At 39.5% G+C, this 17,872-nt stretch overlaps 2 protein-coding genes and 8 non-coding genes across 12 annotated transcripts; 2 read left to right on the top strand and 8 right to left on the bottom strand.

The window, feature by feature from the left end:
• On the top strand, positions 1-4,036 carry LOC111444191 (probable L-cysteine desulfhydrase, chloroplastic). 2 transcript variants are annotated; one of them, XM_023082187.1, is made up of 2 exons: positions 1-1,600; positions 3,663-4,036. In XM_023082187.1, exon 1 carries the CDS (start codon positions 222-224, stop codon positions 1,587-1,589), a length of 1,368 nt encoding a protein of 455 aa, XP_022937955.1. In that variant the 5' UTR covers positions 1-221; the 3' UTR covers positions 1,590-1,600; positions 3,663-4,036. The 2 variants fall into 2 exon arrangements, with proteins under 2 accessions (XP_022937955.1, XP_022937954.1); XM_023082186.1 differs by having other exon boundaries at positions 6-1,600; positions 3,659-4,036.
• Positions 4,037-6,775: 2,739 nt separating this feature from the next.
• On the top strand, positions 6,776-11,353 carry LOC111444112 (nuclear envelope-associated protein 2-like). 2 transcript variants are annotated; one of them, XM_023082079.1, is made up of 6 exons: positions 6,776-6,984; positions 7,274-7,564; positions 7,686-7,793; positions 9,184-9,645; positions 9,737-9,838; positions 10,961-11,353. In XM_023082079.1, the coding sequence occupies exons 2-6, from the start codon at positions 7,406-7,408 to the stop codon at positions 11,132-11,134; spliced, it is 1,005 nt and encodes a 334-aa protein (XP_022937847.1). In that variant the 5' UTR covers positions 6,776-6,984; positions 7,274-7,405; the 3' UTR covers positions 11,135-11,353. The 2 variants fall into 2 exon arrangements, with proteins under 2 accessions (XP_022937847.1, XP_022937848.1); XM_023082080.1 differs by lacking the exon at positions 6,776-6,984 and having other exon boundaries at positions 7,478-7,560.
• Positions 11,354-12,280: 927 nt separating this feature from the next.
• Positions 12,281-12,354, bottom strand: TRNAV-CAC. The gene has a single exon. It is a non-coding gene; the product is annotated as a tRNA-Val (tRNA).
• An 85-nt stretch (positions 12,355-12,439) lies between these two features.
• TRNAV-UAC lies at positions 12,440-12,513 on the bottom strand. The gene has a single exon. It is a non-coding gene; the product is annotated as a tRNA-Val (tRNA).
• Positions 12,514-12,756: 243 nt separating this feature from the next.
• TRNAV-CAC lies at positions 12,757-12,830 on the bottom strand. The gene has a single exon. It is a non-coding gene; the product is annotated as a tRNA-Val (tRNA).
• Positions 12,831-13,226: 396 nt separating this feature from the next.
• Positions 13,227-13,300, bottom strand: TRNAV-CAC. The gene has a single exon. It is a non-coding gene; the product is annotated as a tRNA-Val (tRNA).
• Positions 13,301-13,606: 306 nt separating this feature from the next.
• On the bottom strand, positions 13,607-13,680 carry TRNAV-CAC. Its single transcript has one exon. It is a non-coding gene; the product is annotated as a tRNA-Val (tRNA).
• An 85-nt stretch (positions 13,681-13,765) lies between these two features.
• TRNAV-CAC lies at positions 13,766-13,839 on the bottom strand. Its single transcript has one exon. It is a non-coding gene; the product is annotated as a tRNA-Val (tRNA).
• An 85-nt stretch (positions 13,840-13,924) lies between these two features.
• Positions 13,925-13,998, bottom strand: TRNAV-CAC. Its single transcript has one exon. It is a non-coding gene; the product is annotated as a tRNA-Val (tRNA).
• Positions 13,999-14,242: 244 nt separating this feature from the next.
• Positions 14,243-14,316, bottom strand: TRNAV-CAC. The gene has a single exon. It is a non-coding gene; the product is annotated as a tRNA-Val (tRNA).
• Positions 14,317-17,872: the final 3,556 nt, after the last annotated feature.

The following is a 17,872-nucleotide window of genomic DNA, read 5'->3' as shown; positions in this document are numbered from 1 at the left end:
CTTTTCTCTCCATTTCTCCCTGTTCTAGTTCTGTACAAACCCACTTGTTCATACTCCCATTATTTTTCTCTTTAATCCCCTTGACGTTTTCCTCTCTCCAACAAAACCCCCACGCTTATCGCAATTTCTCTCGCTCTCCTTCTTCACCTTTCTCATTTTCATTCAATTTCTTCTTCACCCATCACTCTTAACCCTAAATCCTGCTCACCCATCTCCCTCTAATGGCTTCCCACTGTCAAAAAAGCTACCTCCGCCCCGATTCTACGCCTCATCTCAACGGCGACACCGATACCCACTTGCCCAAAAAGCCCAAAATCGCACCCACTTCCATTTCCGACTCAGAAATTCAATCCGAGTTCGCCCACCATGACCTCTCCGTTGCTCGGATCAACAACGGCAGCTTCGGCTGTTGCCCTTCTTCTGTCATTTCCGCTCAACAACAATGGCAGCTCAAGTTTCTCCGGCAGCCGGATTACTTCTACTTCAACGAACTAAAGAAGGGGATTCTTGAATCCAGAACTATAATCAAGGATCTCATCAATGCCGAACATATCGATGAAGTCTCTATTGTCGATAACGCCACCACTGCGGCTGCTATTGTTCTTCAGAAAATCGCTAGGGATTTTGCCGAGGGGAGATTCCAGAAGGGTGATGCGGCGGTGATGCTTCATTATGCGTATGGTGCTGTGAAGAAATCGGTAGAGGCATATGTTTCTCGAGCTGGTGCGTATGTTATTGAGGTTCAATTGCCTTTTCCTGTTGAATCTAATGATGAAATCATATGTGAATTTCGTAAGGCTTTAGAGAGAGGAAAGGCTAATGGTAGGAAAGTTCGTTTGGCTGTGATTGATCATATTACATCAATGCCTTGTGTGGTTATTCCTGTTAAGGAATTGGTAAAAATCTGTAGGGAAGAGGGTGTTGATCAAGTGTTTGTTGATGCTGCTCATGCTATTGGGTGTACTGATATCAATATGCAAGAGATTGGTGCTGATTATTACACTAGTAACTTGCATAAATGGTTCTTTTGTCCACCTTCAATTGCTTTCTTGTACTCTAGGAGGTCCCCAAGTCTCTCTGATTTGCATCATCCTGTTGTTTCTCATGAATATGGTAATGGGTTAGCCATAGAAAGTGCTTGGATTGGAACTAGAGATTATAGTTCTCAGTTGGTCGTGCCTTCGGTTTTGAAGTTCGTTAATAGGTTTGAAGATGGGATTGAGGGAATCAAAAAGCGGAATCACGAGGCTGTTGTGAAGATGGGAGAGATGTTGGTAGAGTCGTGGAAGACGCGTCTTGGTTGCCCGCCGAGTATGTGTGCGAGTATGATCATGGTGGGGTTGCCTTCATGTTTGGGTATCTCGAGTGAATCTGATACTATGATGTTGAGAACGCATTTGCGTGAAGAATTTAGAGTTGAAGTTCCGATATATTATCGCGCTCCGAGGAAGGGGGAAACTGGTACTATAACGGGGTATGCACGGATTTCTCATCAAGTGTACAACAAGTTTGAGGATTATGTTAAGTTGAGAGATGGAATCAATGAACTTGTTCGAGCTGGCTTCACCTGTGCTGAGCTCTCGAAATGAGGACGGAAGAGGTATGGCTTCTTTTGCTTCTATGTATATGGTTAATGAAATTTATGGAGCTATTATTAGAAGTGATGCTATAAGGCAGCTGTTCTTGTTTTTGCACAAAGTCTTGCCGAATCGTGCATGAATATACGATTAGAACACTCATTTTATTGGGCAACTTACTCTTAGTTATGTAGCCTGTAACAGTCCAAGCTCACCGCTGGTAGATATTGTCCTCTTTAGACTTTTTCTTCCAGGCTTCCCCTCAAGGTTTTAGAACGTGTCTGGTAGAGAGAATTTTTCACACCCCTATAAACAATGCTTCGTTTTCCTCTCCAACCAATGTGGGATCTCACAATCCATCCCTCTTGGGGGCCAGTGTCCTCGCTGGCACACTGCCCGGTGTTTGGCTCTGATATCATTTGTAATAGCCCAAGCCCAACGCTAGTAGATATTGTCCTCTTTGAGCTTTTCTTTCTGGGCCACCCCTTAAAGTGGTAATGATGGGGACAGGAACGGGAATAGCTTTTCCATCCCCATCCAGTCTCGTGAACATCTCTAGAGACAAGTGTCGTACAGAAACATAAGGCGAGTTTAGGAGGCCTACCTAAGTCTGGTCAAAGCCTAGAGACGAGTATAGATGCATCTTTTTCTAATTTATATTACTTTTTTAGTCTGTTCATGTCAGTTTGAGATCTTGTATTGTCCCCACCTGTGGCATGAATGTGGACCCAACAGGTTGACTTACAATAATTGGGAAAGAAAATTGTCATAGTCCTAGAATTTAACTAAATTAGATGTGAACTTTAAGGAACATCTCTGTCGTGTTGGTAGTTACAAGTACAGTTTCTGTTTGAATAAATGTTCTCTAAGGAATTAGTTAGTTGTCTGATAACATGTAGCAACAGCATCCTCCAATTCCTTAAATATGCCTCCCTTCTTTTAGGGGGTGAAGACATAAGGCTTGTGATGCTGTCAAAATGAACAGACTTAGCATAAGTCGTACCTTGGCGTCGAGAGGTTTCGTACTCTCGAGTCCCAACCCGTCCCTTCTTACCTTACTCTATAGCCCCTCTTGTATCCTCCTGTATTTTCTCATCGATATGTGATGCTCATTTGTGGCTTGGCGTTATTCATATCAGCTTGTTTGATCGTTGAGTGTAGAAACTATTACTATAACAGCCCAAGCCCACTACTAGCCGATATTGTCCTTTTTGGGCTTTTCTTTCCTGACTTTCTCTCAAGGTTTTAAAACGCGTTTGCTAGGGAGAGGTCTCCACACCCTTCTAAAGAATGTTTTGTTCCCCTCTCTAACCGATGTGAGATTTTACAATCCACCTCCCTTCGGGGCCCCGCATTCTCACTGGCACTCGTTCCCTTCTCCAATCGATGTGGTACCCCCAATCCACTCCCATTCATGGCCCAGCGTCCTTGCTGGTACACTGCCTAGTGCCCACCTCCTTCGGGACTCAGCCTCCTCACTGGCACATTACCTAGTGTCTGGCTCTGATACCATATGTAACAACCCAAGCCCACCGCTAGTAGATATTGTCTTTTTTAGCCTTTCCCTTAGAGCTTAAAACGCGTCTGCTAGGAAGAGGTTTTCACGCCCTTATAAAGAATGCTTCATTCTCCTCTCCAACCAATATGGGATCTCACAATTACGTTCTTTGGAAGTAGTTGTGTGATTCAAAAAGCTCGGAATCGGTTTGGTTTGGATGCTTATTTCGTACAATACATTCTAAAAACTACTTATAAGGGTAATGATTAGATAAGCTATAATATTATATAATATCAAGACTATGTGTACACCAACAGACCCATGATTTTTGGAAGGACAACTTTAACTATTATTAAAAAACAGACCTAACATGGTTTGGTCTGATTTTCTGTTCTTAGAAACTAGATTTGTTTTTCAAGATTCAAGTCTTCTGTCTGATTTTAGGGGTAGAAGATGATTAGAACGATCAGATGAAAGTCGTGCATTTTAGTGTTCGGGTCGGAGTCGATGATATCTTTCAGTTCGCTATTTCTGTACTGCATTTTCCATTGACAAGTCGTTTTCGATCTCTCTGCCCATACAGCAAGGTTTATAAAAGCGGCCCGCGGTGTTCGTCGTCTGCTGCACAGCCATGGTTTCGAAACGCCATGGGCACACCCCCAAACACTTCAAAGGTGGATGCACCAAGCAGAGAATAATGTCATTATCTTTTTAATGACTGAAATGAAAGTCGTAGAGGACAATGGTTGTTGTACATGTTCGAATCTCGCCCTTTCGACTCTTGAACTTTCAAACGATGTACCGTGTTTTGAGCATACATATGAGTAAAGGTCATATGATGTAGACTGGACTGTAAGTTTAGTAGTTTTCGAGTTCTCGAGTTCTCGAGTTTCCATGCAGCAAGTGATTTTGTATGCTCCATCTTAATTGACGGCAGATTTTAATGAATTGCAGTTTCATATATTGTGAGATCTCATTCTTTAGTTCAAACTAATTCATTTCTTTTGTTTAGATAGTTGACTTTTTTGTTGACTTTTTTTTTAATTTAGTCTAACTAAAATATCAAGATTCTCGAAATTTCTCGTTTGACCGAGATGTGAATGTCCATGATTCGCTCGGAGGTGAGCGATAAGCATATGAGGCATGTCTGAAGGGCTGCAACTAAATTTGGTATCGTGATAATGCTTTCTCTTTCCCTACCTAAATCAGATCGAAGAATCGAGAAGTTGAGCCCATGATCTATTTTACAACAAAATGTTATAAGATTGGATAGTTGTGAGATTTTTCTAAGCCTACGTACGAGTTTTCTAACTAGAAATTGTGAATAAGAGAAGAAAACGTCTATTGGGTATCCGAGTAATAAAAAAAGGTTTAGGTTGAATGTTGAGCTCAACTAGGGGCGAGTCAGCTGGGTCTTTCCTATTCTGTTCCCGCCACGAGAAAGACAAACAAAGAAGGTGATTGAGCTTCTCTATCTTTCATTTTCTTCGAGATTAAGCCCCCACCTCGAGCTCACATGCTCCAATGGGATGATTTTTTTGACTCTCAATAGTTAGATACAAGTCTATATAACATAAAAACGCTCCATTTTTTTTTATAGGTTTGTTTGCTTGGTCTTAATCAAGATAGGTCAGGGGCGCATCGGCTCGACGAGTGGGTCTTGCAGTCAAGCTCCCTTCTGCCTAGATAGAACTAAAAAAATACGGACATTTGTGCATTCAACGCGAAAATTGTTATGGAGCAATTACAACCCAAAAAGTAGTCAGAACCCCACCCCTTTCATTTTTGATTGCATAAGACATTCATTTGACTTTCCATTAATGCACAATTTCCGTGCAACTATGCCTTCTTTAGTCCCTGCTATGCCAGCAATAGGGAGTCCTTAGAAAATCGGAAGGAGAAAGAATATGCTTTACCGAGTGAAAGAATAGTGAAACTACGAGAGATTTTTATACTTAGCTTAGTTCATGTTAACGAAAATAAGGTGAACTTTCTGATGATAATCTCCCGCACGACGCAAAAGTGAACATATACTCTTTTCTTGTAGTTGAAGTTACAAATTTCCATACTCCACCGTTCCACTAAAAAAAGATTTTTTTTACATGATTTCTTCGAGTTCAAATCATAACCATGTTCTTTTCGATCCTTCTATTAATTGCATTGACTTTAAATATAATATTTAGTAAACAACGATATATAGAAATATTAGAAAAACGAGCGATAAGAGTGCAAATTTATCAAAAGTCTAAGGTTTTAAAATTAAAAAAAAAAATACATTTTTTTTTGGATGGGTTGGTTAAGAGTTTTATTTATGATGCATGATAAAAAAATGTCTGATAATCAAATAACTGTGTTGGGTGTTACATGATACATGTTATAGAACTCGAAATATTAATTATAAATACCATATTTTAAAAAATAAATATAATTTATTTATTTCACTCGTTCCCGACTCTTTTATAAACCCCGACTCTTTTATAAACCATTTAAAATGATTGATAAATACAAATATTATTTTTTATCAATAAAAAAAAAATAGCGAAAAAAATCCAAAACCACAAAAACAACACAAATAATTGAAAAAATAAAATAAATTAAAAGGTTATTAAAAAAAAAACAATAATAAACATAAATATCAAGAAAAAAAAATGAAAGAAATCGAGAAAAATAAATCATGGAAGGAATATGTGACATGGGTCGGGTGGAAAACGAACCACCATTTACAGGGGTGTGGAAACCTTTCCTAGTAGACGCGTTTTAAAACTTTAAGGGAAAGTCCAAAAGGAAAAGTCCAAAGAGGACAATATCTGCTAGCGGTGGATCTGAGCCGTTACAAATGGTATCAGAGCCAGGCATCTGACGATGTGCCAGTCTTCTCGCTGTTCCCCAAAGGGGGGTAGACACGAGGCAGTGTGCCAGCCTTCTCGCTATTCCCCGAAAGGGGTAGACACGAGACGGTGTGCTAGTAAGGACACTGGCCTGTGCCAGACACCAGATGATGTGCCAGCTTTCTTGTTGATCCCCAAAAGGGGGTAGACATGAGGCAGTGTGCCAAACACCGGACGATGTGCCAGCTTTCTTACTGTTCCCTGAAGGGGGGTAGACACGAGGCGGTGTGTCAGTCTTCTCGGTGTTCCCCGAAGGGAGGTAGATACGAGGCGGTGTGCAAGTAAGGACACTGGCCTATGCCAGACACTCGACGATGTGCCAGCTTTCTTGCTGTTCCCCAAAGGGGATAGACACGAGGCGGTGTGCCAGTAAAGACGCTGATCTCAAAGGGGGTGGATTATGATATCCCACATTAGTTGGGGAGGAGAACATGTATCCACTTCGTCGACGCTACAAAAGTACGAATGCTCATTTTATTCATTGTACAAGAGATTCATCATTGTTATCGAACAATTCATTAAAACTTATGGTACGAACAAAGTGAATATACGTTATCGTAGTACTAGAAATTTTTTCAAACCCGATCAACTCAAACGACCTAGCGCAAACCAAACCAATCTAAGGTATAGCATGGCGTGTAGCAATGAGAGCCAAAACTTCGGTTTGGAATTTTGCCGCGCTTCCCCACTCGAATCAAACTCACAAACCACACAAATCTCAGCTTCGAAATTCGTCCTTTTCCCCCCAAACCCAAGGCTCGGGAATCTTCAGAACCGAACCTAAATCCACCCCGTTCCTTTGCTGTCGCCCTCTTCTGTCCGCTACTCGATTCAAACTCCAATACTGACAAAAACCAAATTTCAAATCCCTCCATCAAATCAAATGGGTTCCCGTAATTCACTTCTCCACTGTTCGTCAAGAAAGTAAAAAATGGCGAACGGATCATTACCCTAATCCTTAATTCTGCTACACAAATGAAGACGAAGAAGACGAACAGCCCGCGGCTCTCTGTTTTTATCTGTAAGTTCTGATATGGGTTTTGTTTTTTAGGGGAGGAAACTCATTGTGGGGTCATGGATATTCATTTTCCCTTGTCGTTTGACTGATTTCTTGAGCCGAATTTTCCCGAGAAAATTCTGGGTTTGTCTTCTACGATGTAAATCCATATGGGTTTTAAAGATCTGATGAAAATTTGAATGAAATTTCGTCAAACGTGTTGTAATTTACGAGTTTCAATCATTTATTTCTTTATTCTCTATTCGTCGACCTATATTATTAAATGCACGCAACTGCCCTCTCCCACATGCAGATGCATCACTTTAGGTTTCACATAGCATCCTCGTGAGACCATTTATTGCGGGTCTTACAAAATTTCTTGGATGAACTTGTATAGAAATAGCTTGAGGCTAATTTCTTGGATCCAAATATTGTTGTTCTACCCATGTCTGTTCTTGAGGTTGATCCATTGCTGAAGGATTTGAATGAGAAGAAACAGAGTTTTAGGAGAAATGTTGTGTCGTTGGCGGCGGAGTTAAAGGAGGCTCGAAATCGCCTTTCTTCTCAAGAAGAATCGTTTGTTAAAGAGGCTCAAACAAGGCAGGTATGTGATTTTGGGTGTTTTCTTTGAAGCTTTTGACTCAATAAACCTCGTTTTAGGCGTTGTTTTCTTGTGGGTTTGATGGGATTTTGAGTTTGAGTGATGTTTTGAGGTGTTTTTTCAGGAAGCAGAGGCTAAGACTATGATTATGGAACGAGAAATTGGGAGATTGCATGTGGAATTGGATGAGAAGGATGAACAACTCAAGACTTCTGCAAGTACAGCCACCAAGGTTTGAATCCCAAATCTGTTTCTTATAGAACTTTTCATTAAGTAATGAACTGGGGCCTGCGTAGATCCTTTGAAGTTGTATTGTTTATTGATGCTTTTGGCTATCATATTCTGGTTGTGATTGCTGTACTTTTCTCTTTATGGGTCAGTTTGGAGCAATAAAGTGCCCAAAAGGTCCAGCATCTAAGCCTCACCTCCCTTAATGCCTTTTTCTTTTGCCCTCTTTGTTTTCCTCCTTTCTTCTTTAGTGGGAAGATAGTTGGGGAAGTACGATTTGGTTACTTTTTTAGGACAATATTTGCTAGCGGTGGGCTTGGATTATTACAAATGGTATTAGGGCTAGACACCGGGCAGTGTGCCGGCGACGTCCTCGCCCTGAAGAGGGGTGGATTGTGAGATCCCACATCGATTGGAGAGGGGAATGAGTGCCAGCGAGGACGTTGGGCCTCGAAGGGGGGTGGATTGTGAGATTCCATGTTGGTTGGAGAGGGGAACGAAATATTCTTTATAAGGGTGTGGGGACCTTTCTCTAGTAGATGCGTTTTAAAAACCTTGAGGGGAAGCCCGAAAGGGAAAGTCTAAAGAGGACAATATTTGCTAGTGGTGGGTTTGGGCTGTTACAAATGGTATCAGGGCCGGACACTGGGCAATGTGCCAGCGAGGACGTTGAGCCCTGAAGAGGGGTGGACTGTGAGATCCCACATTGATTGAAGAAGGGAACGAGTGCCAGCGAGGACGTTGGGGCCTGAAAGGGGGGTGGATTGTGAGATTTCACATCAGTTAGAGAGGGGAACGGAATATTGTTTATAAGGGTGTGGAGACCACACGTTTAAAAAACCTTGAGGAGAAAACCCAAAGAGGACAATATCTGCTAGTGGTGGGCTTGGGCTGTTACAAATGGTATTAGAGCCAGAGACCGGGCAGTGTGCCAGCGAGAACGCTGAGCCTCAAAGGGGGGTGGATTGTGAGATCGCACATTGATTGGAGAGGGGAACGAAACATTCTTTATAAGGGTGTGGAAATCTCTCCCTAGTAAACACGTTTTAAAACCTTAAGGGGAAGCTCGGATGGGAAAACCCAAAGAAGACAATATCTGCAAGCCTACAAGCCCACACCGTTACATGTAGACTTTGCTCGTGTCTTTACCTGAATAAGAATTGTAGCAAACAACCAAACACTGCCTTCCTTTTCTTGAGCTATCTGGTTTATAATTCCTCCCTACTTTTTGTAATCAATATACCAATTCTCTATTACCTTCATAGGAGTTCTTACTTGCATTATAACCCAGCAATATGATGGTAGCTTCTCAGATTCGTTAGCTTATTTAAATTCGTTAAGGTGTTATCAACGTACATTATCGATGAATGTTACCGACATGTTGTTCAATGCAGTACCTCCACGAGCTGGATGGACTGAGACTACAGCTCGCTGCCACTCAAGCAACAGCTGATGCAAGTGCTGCCTCAGCTCAATCAGCACAGAACCAGTGTTTAGCGCTTTTGAAGGAACTAGACGAAAAGAACATGTCTTTAAAAGAGCACGAAGATCGTGTAAAAAGGTTGGGAGAACAACTCGACGATCTACAGAAAGATCTTGTGGCAAGGGAATCATCTCAGAAGCAGCTGAAAGATGAAGTGTTGAGAGTTGAGCATGAGATTATGGAAGCTCTAGCCAAATCTGGTGTGAGCAAGGATTGTGAATTGAGGAAGATATTAGATGAGGTTTCTCCCAAGAATGTTGTGAAGATCAATAGGTTGTTGATTGCAAAAGACGAAGAGATAGCAAGATTAAGAAATGAAATCAAGACAATGACTGCTCACTGGAAGCTGAAAACCAAGGAGTTGGAATCACAAGTATGTAAACTTCTTTGGCTCGATTGCGTATAGTGTACTTTCTCGTATTGTTTTCGTGTTCGTTTATGTATTTTGATGTTCTTATCGACAGTTAGAGAAACAACGACGAGCTGACCAAGAACTGAAGAAGAGGGTGTTGAAGCTGGAGTTCTGTTTACAAGAAGCTCGCACTCAAACACGAAAACTTCAAAGGGTAAACACTTTGATTTGTTTAGAATTGGACGGTTTATTAGCTTTAGTGTAGATAAGACTTAATTCGTTGGCTTGGTGGGATATTGTTTTTGGACCACCTTTCATGGTTGTGAGATCCCACGTTGATTGGAGAGGGGAATGAAACTTTCCTTATAAGGGTGTGGAAATATCTAGTAGACACGTTTTAAAACCGTGAGGCTGACGGTGATATGTAATGGGCCAAAGTGGACAATATATGCTAGTGGTGGACTTGGGCTATTACAAATGGTATCAGAGCCAGACATTGGGTGGTGTGCCAACGAGGATGCTGGGCCTCCAAGGGGGGTGGATTGTGAGATCCCACATTGGTTGGAGAGGGGAACGAAACTTTCCTTATAAAGGTAGAAACCTCTCCCTACCAGACGTGTTTTAAAATCATGAGGTTGACGGCGATACGTAATGGGTCAAAGCAGGCAATATTTGCTAGCGGTGGGCTTGGGCTGTTACATGTGCCAGCGAGGACGTTGGGCCCCTAAGGGCGGTGGATTGTGAGATCCCACATTGGTTGTGGTGGGCTTGGGCTGTTACAAATGGTATCAGAGCTAAACATCAAGTGATGTGCCAACGAGAATGTTGGGCCCACATTGGTTGAAGAGAGGAACAAAACTTTCCTTATAAGGGTGTGGAAACCTCTCTCGATTAGACACGTTTTAAAATCGTGAGGCTCATGACGATACGTAACGTATCAAAATGGACAAATATCTACTAACGATGGGCTTGGGCTGTTATAAAAAGACTCTTTCAAATGAAAGATCAGCGAATGAACCGGAACCATTAATTCCTTGTATTCGCTTCCCTTATTGAATGAAGGAAGTAAACCCAAGGAGTGTGGACGGTGAGATCGCACATTGGTTGGAGAGGGGAACGAAACTTTCCTTATAAGGGTGTGGAAACCTCTCCCTAGCAGACGCGTTTTTAAAACCATGAGGTTAACGACAATATCTACTAACGCCGCTTGAGCTGTTACAGTAGCCTAGACCATAAAACCAATATTGAAAAACTGGCTTCCTTACTAACCCTCATACAAAAATAATGTACGAGTTGGTCTTATAGATGAAACTAACATGTATTTGGTTCGTAACAGATTGGAGAACGACGGGAGAAAGCCATAAAGGAACTTCGAGATCAGTTGGCAGGAAAGCAAGGTGGAGCTAGTTCTACTACCGAATCTGAAAAACTAAAGTTTTGGGAAACCTCGGGGTTCAAGGTTATGGCTTCGATGTCGATGTTGATACTCGTAGTATTTTCGAAGCGATGAGGTACATCATTAGAATGTATAGTAGTGTAGGAAGTAGCATGGTAGAGGAGAACTTTGTCCTTGTTCTCCATTTACAGATTTACAGAGGAAGTGATTCTGTATTTATATGTAGAACAGCCTATCTTAGGCTAGCAACTAATTGTAGCCACTCATCTAGGTCATATAGAAACTCGGTCAAATTCGAGACTTCGACTAACGGTATTTGTTCGTTACTATCTCGATTTCTAGTGTTTTCAATTTTTTTTTATTGTTGTGAATAAAACATATCAAGCATTAGCATCCTTACTCTTAGGGCTCGAGTCGCTTGCGAACTTGACAATTTTCCGTTCATAATTGTAGTACCTCCATTTCCTTAAGAAGATGGCAGATGATGAAAACCGTTGAATGTTACTTTCGTCAATTCTGCCATCAACATCGTCTAGATCACCACATGACTCAAAATTTGTATCAACGGTCCTCGTGATTTTCAACGCAATGATCAAACTCTAAACTCTTAATCTCTGGGTTATCACAATTGATCCGTTGCAAAACTTCATATTTCAATTTCCAATAAGCTTTTCATTAACTGTGCTCGATTACAAAATAATGCTTTGAACTCGAATCACACTCAGACCTCTCATGTATTTGAACTAGGGACATCTAGTGTATGAGATTAGCATGATAACCAACTACACCACCCAGACAGGTTGAGATTCCAAAATAGCGATTTGAATTCGAAAAAAATGTTTGAGCCTAGGTTCAAACTAGGGACACTCGAGAAAGTTGCTTTGGAAAAAGTAAAAACATAATTTTAAAAATGTTTGAGCCTAGGTTCAAACTAGGGACTTTTAGTGTGTGAGACTAGCGATATAACCAACTACACCACCCAGACAAGCTACTCGAATCAACAGTGAAAACGCTTATCAGGAAAAAGCAGAAACATAATTTTAAAAATGTCTGAGCCCAAGTTCGGGCTGTGGACCTCTAGTGTGTGACTAGCGTGATAACCAACTACACCACCCAGACAAGCTAAGAAACCAAAATAACGATTTGAGCTCGAACCAAAAGTGAAAACCTTGTTCAGGAAAAAGTACCAAAATAACGATTTGAGCTCGAACCAAAAGTGAAAACCTTGTTCAGGAAAAAGTAGAAACATAATTTTAAAAATGTCTAAGCCCAGATTCAAATTGGGGACCTCTAGTGTGTGAGACTAGCGTGATAACCAACTACACCACCCAGACGAGCTACGAAATTAAAATAACGATTTGAACTCGAATCAACAGTGAAAACGTTGTTCAGGAAAAAGTAGAAACATAATTTTAAAAATGTCTGAGCCCAGGTTCGAATTGGGGACCTCTAGTGTGTAAGACTAGCGTGATAACCAACTACATCACCCAGACAAGCTGACAAACTAAAATAACGATTTGAACTCGAATCAATGGTGAAAACGTTGTTCAGGAAAAAGTAGAAACATAATTTTAAAAATATCTGAGGCCAGGTTCGGGACCTGTGATAACCAACTACACCACCCAGACAAGCTAAGAAACCAAAATAACGATTTGAGCTCGAACCAAAAGTGAAAAAAAAGTGAAAAAAAAAGTGAAAACGTTGTTCAGGTAAAAGTAGAAACATAAGTTTAAAAATGTTTGAGGCCAAGTTTGAACTGGGGACCTCTAGTGTGTGAGACTAACGTGATAACCAACTACACCACCCAGACGAGCTAAGAAACCAAAATAATGTTTTGAACTCGAATCAATAGTGAAAATGTTGTTCAGGAAAAAGTAGAAACATAATTTTAAAAATGTCAGAGCCCAGGTTCGAACTGGGGACCTCTAGTGTGTGAGACTAGCATGATAACCACTGACCAACCAAAATAATGATTTGAACTCGAATCAACCGTGAAAACACTGTTCAGGAAAAAGTAGAAACATAATTTTAAAAATGTCTCAGTTCAGGTTCAAACTGGGACCCCAGACAAGCTGACAAACCAAAATAACCTAGCGTGATAACCAACTACACTACCTAGACAAGCTAAGAAACCAAAATAACGATTTGAACTCGAATCAACATTGAAAACGTTGTTCAGGAAAAAGTAGAAACATAATTTTAAAAATGTCTGAGCCCAAGTTCGAACTGGGGACCTCTAGTGTGTGAGACTAGCGTGATAACCAACTACACCACCCACACAAGCTGACAAACCAAAATAACGATTTGAACTCGAATCAACAGTGAAAACGTTGTTCAGAAAAAAGTAGAAACATAATTTTAAAAATATCTGAGGCCAGGTTCGAACTGGGGACCTATGATAACAAACTACACCACCTAGACAAGCTAAGAAACCAAAATAACGGTTTGAGCTCGAACCAAAAGTGAAGGGACCTGTGATAACAAACTACACCACCTAGACAAGCTAAGAAACCAAAATAACGGTTTGAGCTCGAACCAAAAGTGAAAACGTTGTTCAAGAAAATGTAGAAACATAATTTTTAAAAATGTCTGAACCCAGGTTCAAACTGGGGACCTCTAGTGTGTGAGACTAACGTGATAACCAACTACACCACCCAGACAACGTAAGGAACTAAAATAATGATTTGAGGTCGAATAAACCGTGAAAACGTTGTTAAGGAAAAAGTAGAAACATAATTTTAAAAATGTCTAAACCTAGGTTCGAACTGGGAACCTTTAGTGTGTGAGACTAGCGTGATAACCAACTACACCACCCAGACGAGCTGAGAAACCAAAATAATGATTTAAGCTCGAACCAAAAGTGAAAGCGTTGTTCACGAAAAAGTAGAAACATAATTTTAAAAATGTGTGAGCCCAGGTTCGAACTGGGGACCTCCAGTGTGTGAGACCTGCGTGATAACCAACTACACCACCCAGACAAGCTGAGAAACCAAAATAACGATTTGAACTCGAATCAACAGTGAAAACGTTGTTCAGGAAAAAGTAGAAACATAATTTTAAAAATATTTGAGCCTAGCTTCGAACTGGGGACCTCTAGTGTGTAAGATTAACGTGATAACCAACTACACCATTCAGATAAGTTAAGAAATCAAAATAACGATTTGAGCTCGAACCAAAAGTGAAAACGTTGTTCAGGAAAAAGTAGAAACATAATTTTAAAAATATTTGAGCCCATGTTCGAACTGGGGACCTCTAGTATGTGAGACTAGCGTGATAACCAACTACACCACCCAGACAAACTAAGAAACAAAAATAACGATTTGAACTCGAATCAACAATGAAAATGTTGTTCATGAAAAAGTAGAAACATAATTTGAAAAATATCTGAGCCGAGATTCGAGCGGGAGACCTTTAGTGTTTGAGACTAGCGTGATAACCAACTACACCACCCAGACAAGTTGAGAAACTAAAGTTTAAATCAACAGTGTATACGTTGTTCAGGAAAAAGTGAAATCAAAATAACGATTTGAACTCGAATCAACAGTGAAAACGTTGTTGAGGACAATGTAGAAACATAATTTTAAAAATGTATGAGTCCAGGTTCGAACTTGGGACCTATAATAGCCCAAATATAAATAAAGAAATAAACAAATAAAAAATAATTATAAAAAAAATATTTAAAATTATAAAATAATAAAGATTAAATAAAAATTAAAAGAAGAAAAACATTTGTCAAGGATACCTCCTCCTTCCTTCAATCTCTCACCACTCTTTCCCTAAAAATAAATATGGCAACAAATCACCAATCTCTTTTCTGTAAAAATAACTGCAGATTTATCCAGAATTTTCTTCCTACAAAAACAAATAGAAAAAGAAAACAAAAGGTTTAAGCAGACTAGCTCTGCGGGAGGAGATATGTCATTTGAAAAGGTCAGTATGTTAAATCTTCATTTTATTTTATTAAATAATATTAATTTGGTTACAATTATTTAGTTTTGAATTAGAGATTAAATGAAAAGAATTCTGTATGAGTTTAGAAAATCAAAAACAAATTATATTTTAAATCTACTAAATTGTTGGAATGATTTAGATCTAATGAATTGTTACCATGATTTAGGTTGTAATTTTATATGAATTATAGGAAAAGAATATAAGAATACATTAAATTAAAAGCTAAGAATATAGTTGTTAACTAAATTAGAAAGAAGACAAAGGAAATAAGAAAAAAAATGAGATAGAGATAGAAATACAGAACTGAAAAGAAAAATAATAATAAAAATAAAAAAGGGAAGATTTGGAAGTAGGAATAGATTAACAAAATTAAATAATACCTTCTTAAAAATAATTACAGAAGAAGAGGAAAGATTTGTTGAATAGGATTTAACAGTAAAACAGGAAATATCAGGGTGCAGTGAGCTCCTTTAAATTTTGTCTAATACGAAATATCACAATTTTACGATGGCCGATCTAAATTAGAGAAATAATTGTATAGAGTTCAAACTTGAAACTGATGTCATGAGCTCATATAGGTTGACTCGGATTTCAAAGGACAGAATCGAACTTTTATTAAAGATATATTTGTGACAATGACTTAAGCGAGGCAGGTAAGTGACCTTACTATCGGCATGATTATATTTGATGTTGATACGTGCCCTGTGGTTCGGCACGTGTCATATATATTGATATGTGTGAATTGTCTATGGATCGATATGCTTCCTATATGTTATGTTATGTTATAATACGTGGATTGTATGATAATAATTATGGTACGATGTGCTCTAGGAGATGTTTGAGATAGGATACGAGAAGGATGCACATAACGAAATGTAACGATAGGAGTAAGATACGTTCATGAAACGTTAGAGTTAGGTTACATACTGGAGTGCTATGGATAAGAGAGATTGATGAAAGAATACGGTTAGGTTATGGGTAGAAAGGGATAGGTTTGTGATAGATTGATGGAACGATAGCATTAGGGTACGTTCTTGTGACGATATGACTAAGGTACGTCACGTAATGATATGTCTGTGATAGGTATAAGAACGTTAAGGCTATGGTAAGTTAGAGAACGATATGACTATGAAGTGTTTATATTATTGACTTGGTTATGATATGATACATTGTATGCTAGATTATTGTGCTTAAGTACGAAATCATGTGAACGTGAATGTATGTTATTTATGCTGCTTAGTTGATGTGATATGAATGCATATGACGATGTGTGGCCCTTATACGATTATGGCTTGTTGTATGAGTATTGGAATGTAACTGAATGAATTGTATGATGTGAAATACGGTAAATTGCGTTATACATAACCCCGCTAGGAATATGTATGATATGTAACGAAATGAGAATGAGAATGAGAATGACATGTAAGCATGAAAACGTGACACGGGGTTATGTTCATTAAATGATGACTGTAGGACTAGTGGGACCTCGTGCATATTGTGTGATCATGAATTTGGGGGGATACCCCTATCCCATCATGAGGGTACGGACGCGTACATCCAAATGGCAGGACAACGATCGTTATGCCCTGCATAGCGCTGCCGTGACGGTTTTAGTTTTAACGGGTCCCGGTGGGCCCCTAGAGCATGCCCACCAGCTAGGGACAGTGGCCCAGCGGTGTGCGAACTAGCTGGTGAGCCCATACTCGCACGTATGGGCTGCGTGTAGAGTATATGGTACACATCCACGATTACTTGTTAGGATTACACCGTAGGGAAAACAAAACGAAACGAAAGATAGGTCCCATTATTTCATTGCATGTGATTGTTGCATTTAACCTCAATAGTGGGGTCACTTACTGAGTATTTCTTTAAATACTCAATCCATGTGCTACTACATTTTTCAGGTTAAGGCAAGACATTCCTGTACGGTACACATCCACGATTACTAGTTAGGATTACACCGTAGGGAAAACAAAACGAAACGAAAGATAGGTCCCATCATTTCATTGCATGTGATTGTTGCATTTAACCCCAGTAGTGGGGTCACTTACTGAGTATTTCTTTAAATACTCAAGCCATGTGCTACTACATTTTTCAGGTTAAGGCAAGACATTTATTTTCTCACGACGGCATCGCAACTCGAGATCATGGCACATGCATTGGCATTTATTTTCTCGCTACATTTTTCAGGTTAAGGCAAGACATTCCTGTATTTATTTTCTCGCTACTACGTAGCTATGTAGTATTTCAAGATGTATTCCTGTACGGTACACATCCACGATTACTTGTTAGGATTACACCGTAGGGAAAACAAAATGAAACGAAAGATAGGTCTCATCATTTCATTGCATGTGATTGTTGCATTTAAATACTCAAGCCATGTGCTACTACATTTGTCGTGGTTGTGTCGTTTTATACAAAACGAAACGAAAGATAGGTCCCATCATTTCATTGCATGTGATTGTTGCATTTAAATACTCAAGCCATGTGCTACTACATTTGTCATGATTGTGTCGTTTTATCGAAACTTAGGGTCTTTTTATTTCGAGTCTTTTGTTGTGTCGTGGTTGTGTCGTTTTATCGAAACTTAGAAGCATGACACATGCATAAAAAGTCCACTTAGAAGCATGACACATGCATATAGGATAGTGGCATTTATTTATTTTATTTTATTAGACTTAAGGATAGAATAGGATGTTTTAAAGTTAAACGTTTTATGTATAAAGTAGGTTTTCCACATTCAATGTTAGCAAAAAGTAGAGCCTAGGTTTGAACTGGAGACCTCTAGTGTGTGAGACTAACATGATAACCAACTACACCACCCAGACAAGCTAAGAAACCAAAATAACAATTTGAGCTCGAACCAAAAGTGAAAACGTTGTTAAGGAAAAAGTAGAAACA

The sequence above is a fragment of the Cucurbita moschata genome, unplaced genomic scaffold (genome assembly GCF_002738365.1).
Source record: "Cucurbita moschata cultivar Rifu unplaced genomic scaffold, Cmos_1.0 Cmo_Scf00006, whole genome shotgun sequence".
NCBI lineage: Eukaryota > Viridiplantae > Streptophyta > Magnoliopsida > Cucurbitales > Cucurbitaceae > Cucurbita > Cucurbita moschata.
Note: the sequence above shows the minus strand (reverse complement) of the source record. Positions and strands in the feature narration are given on the sequence as shown.

Coding starts and splice junctions, on each gene's coding strand:
- LOC111444191 (XM_023082187.1), top strand. CDS start 222: ATGGCTTCCCACTGTCAAAAAAGCTACCTCCGCCCCGATTCTACGCCT.
- LOC111444112 (XM_023082079.1), top strand. CDS start 7,406: ATGTCTGTTCTTGAGGTTGATCCATTGCTGAAGGATTTGAATGAGAAG. Junction 7,565..7,685: donor AAGAGGCTCAAACAAGGCAG/GTATGTGATTTT, acceptor GTGTTTTTTCAG/GAAGCAGAGGCTAAGACTAT. Junction 7,794..9,183: donor CTGCAAGTACAGCCACCAAG/GTTTGAATCCCA, acceptor TGTTCAATGCAG/TACCTCCACGAGCTGGATGG.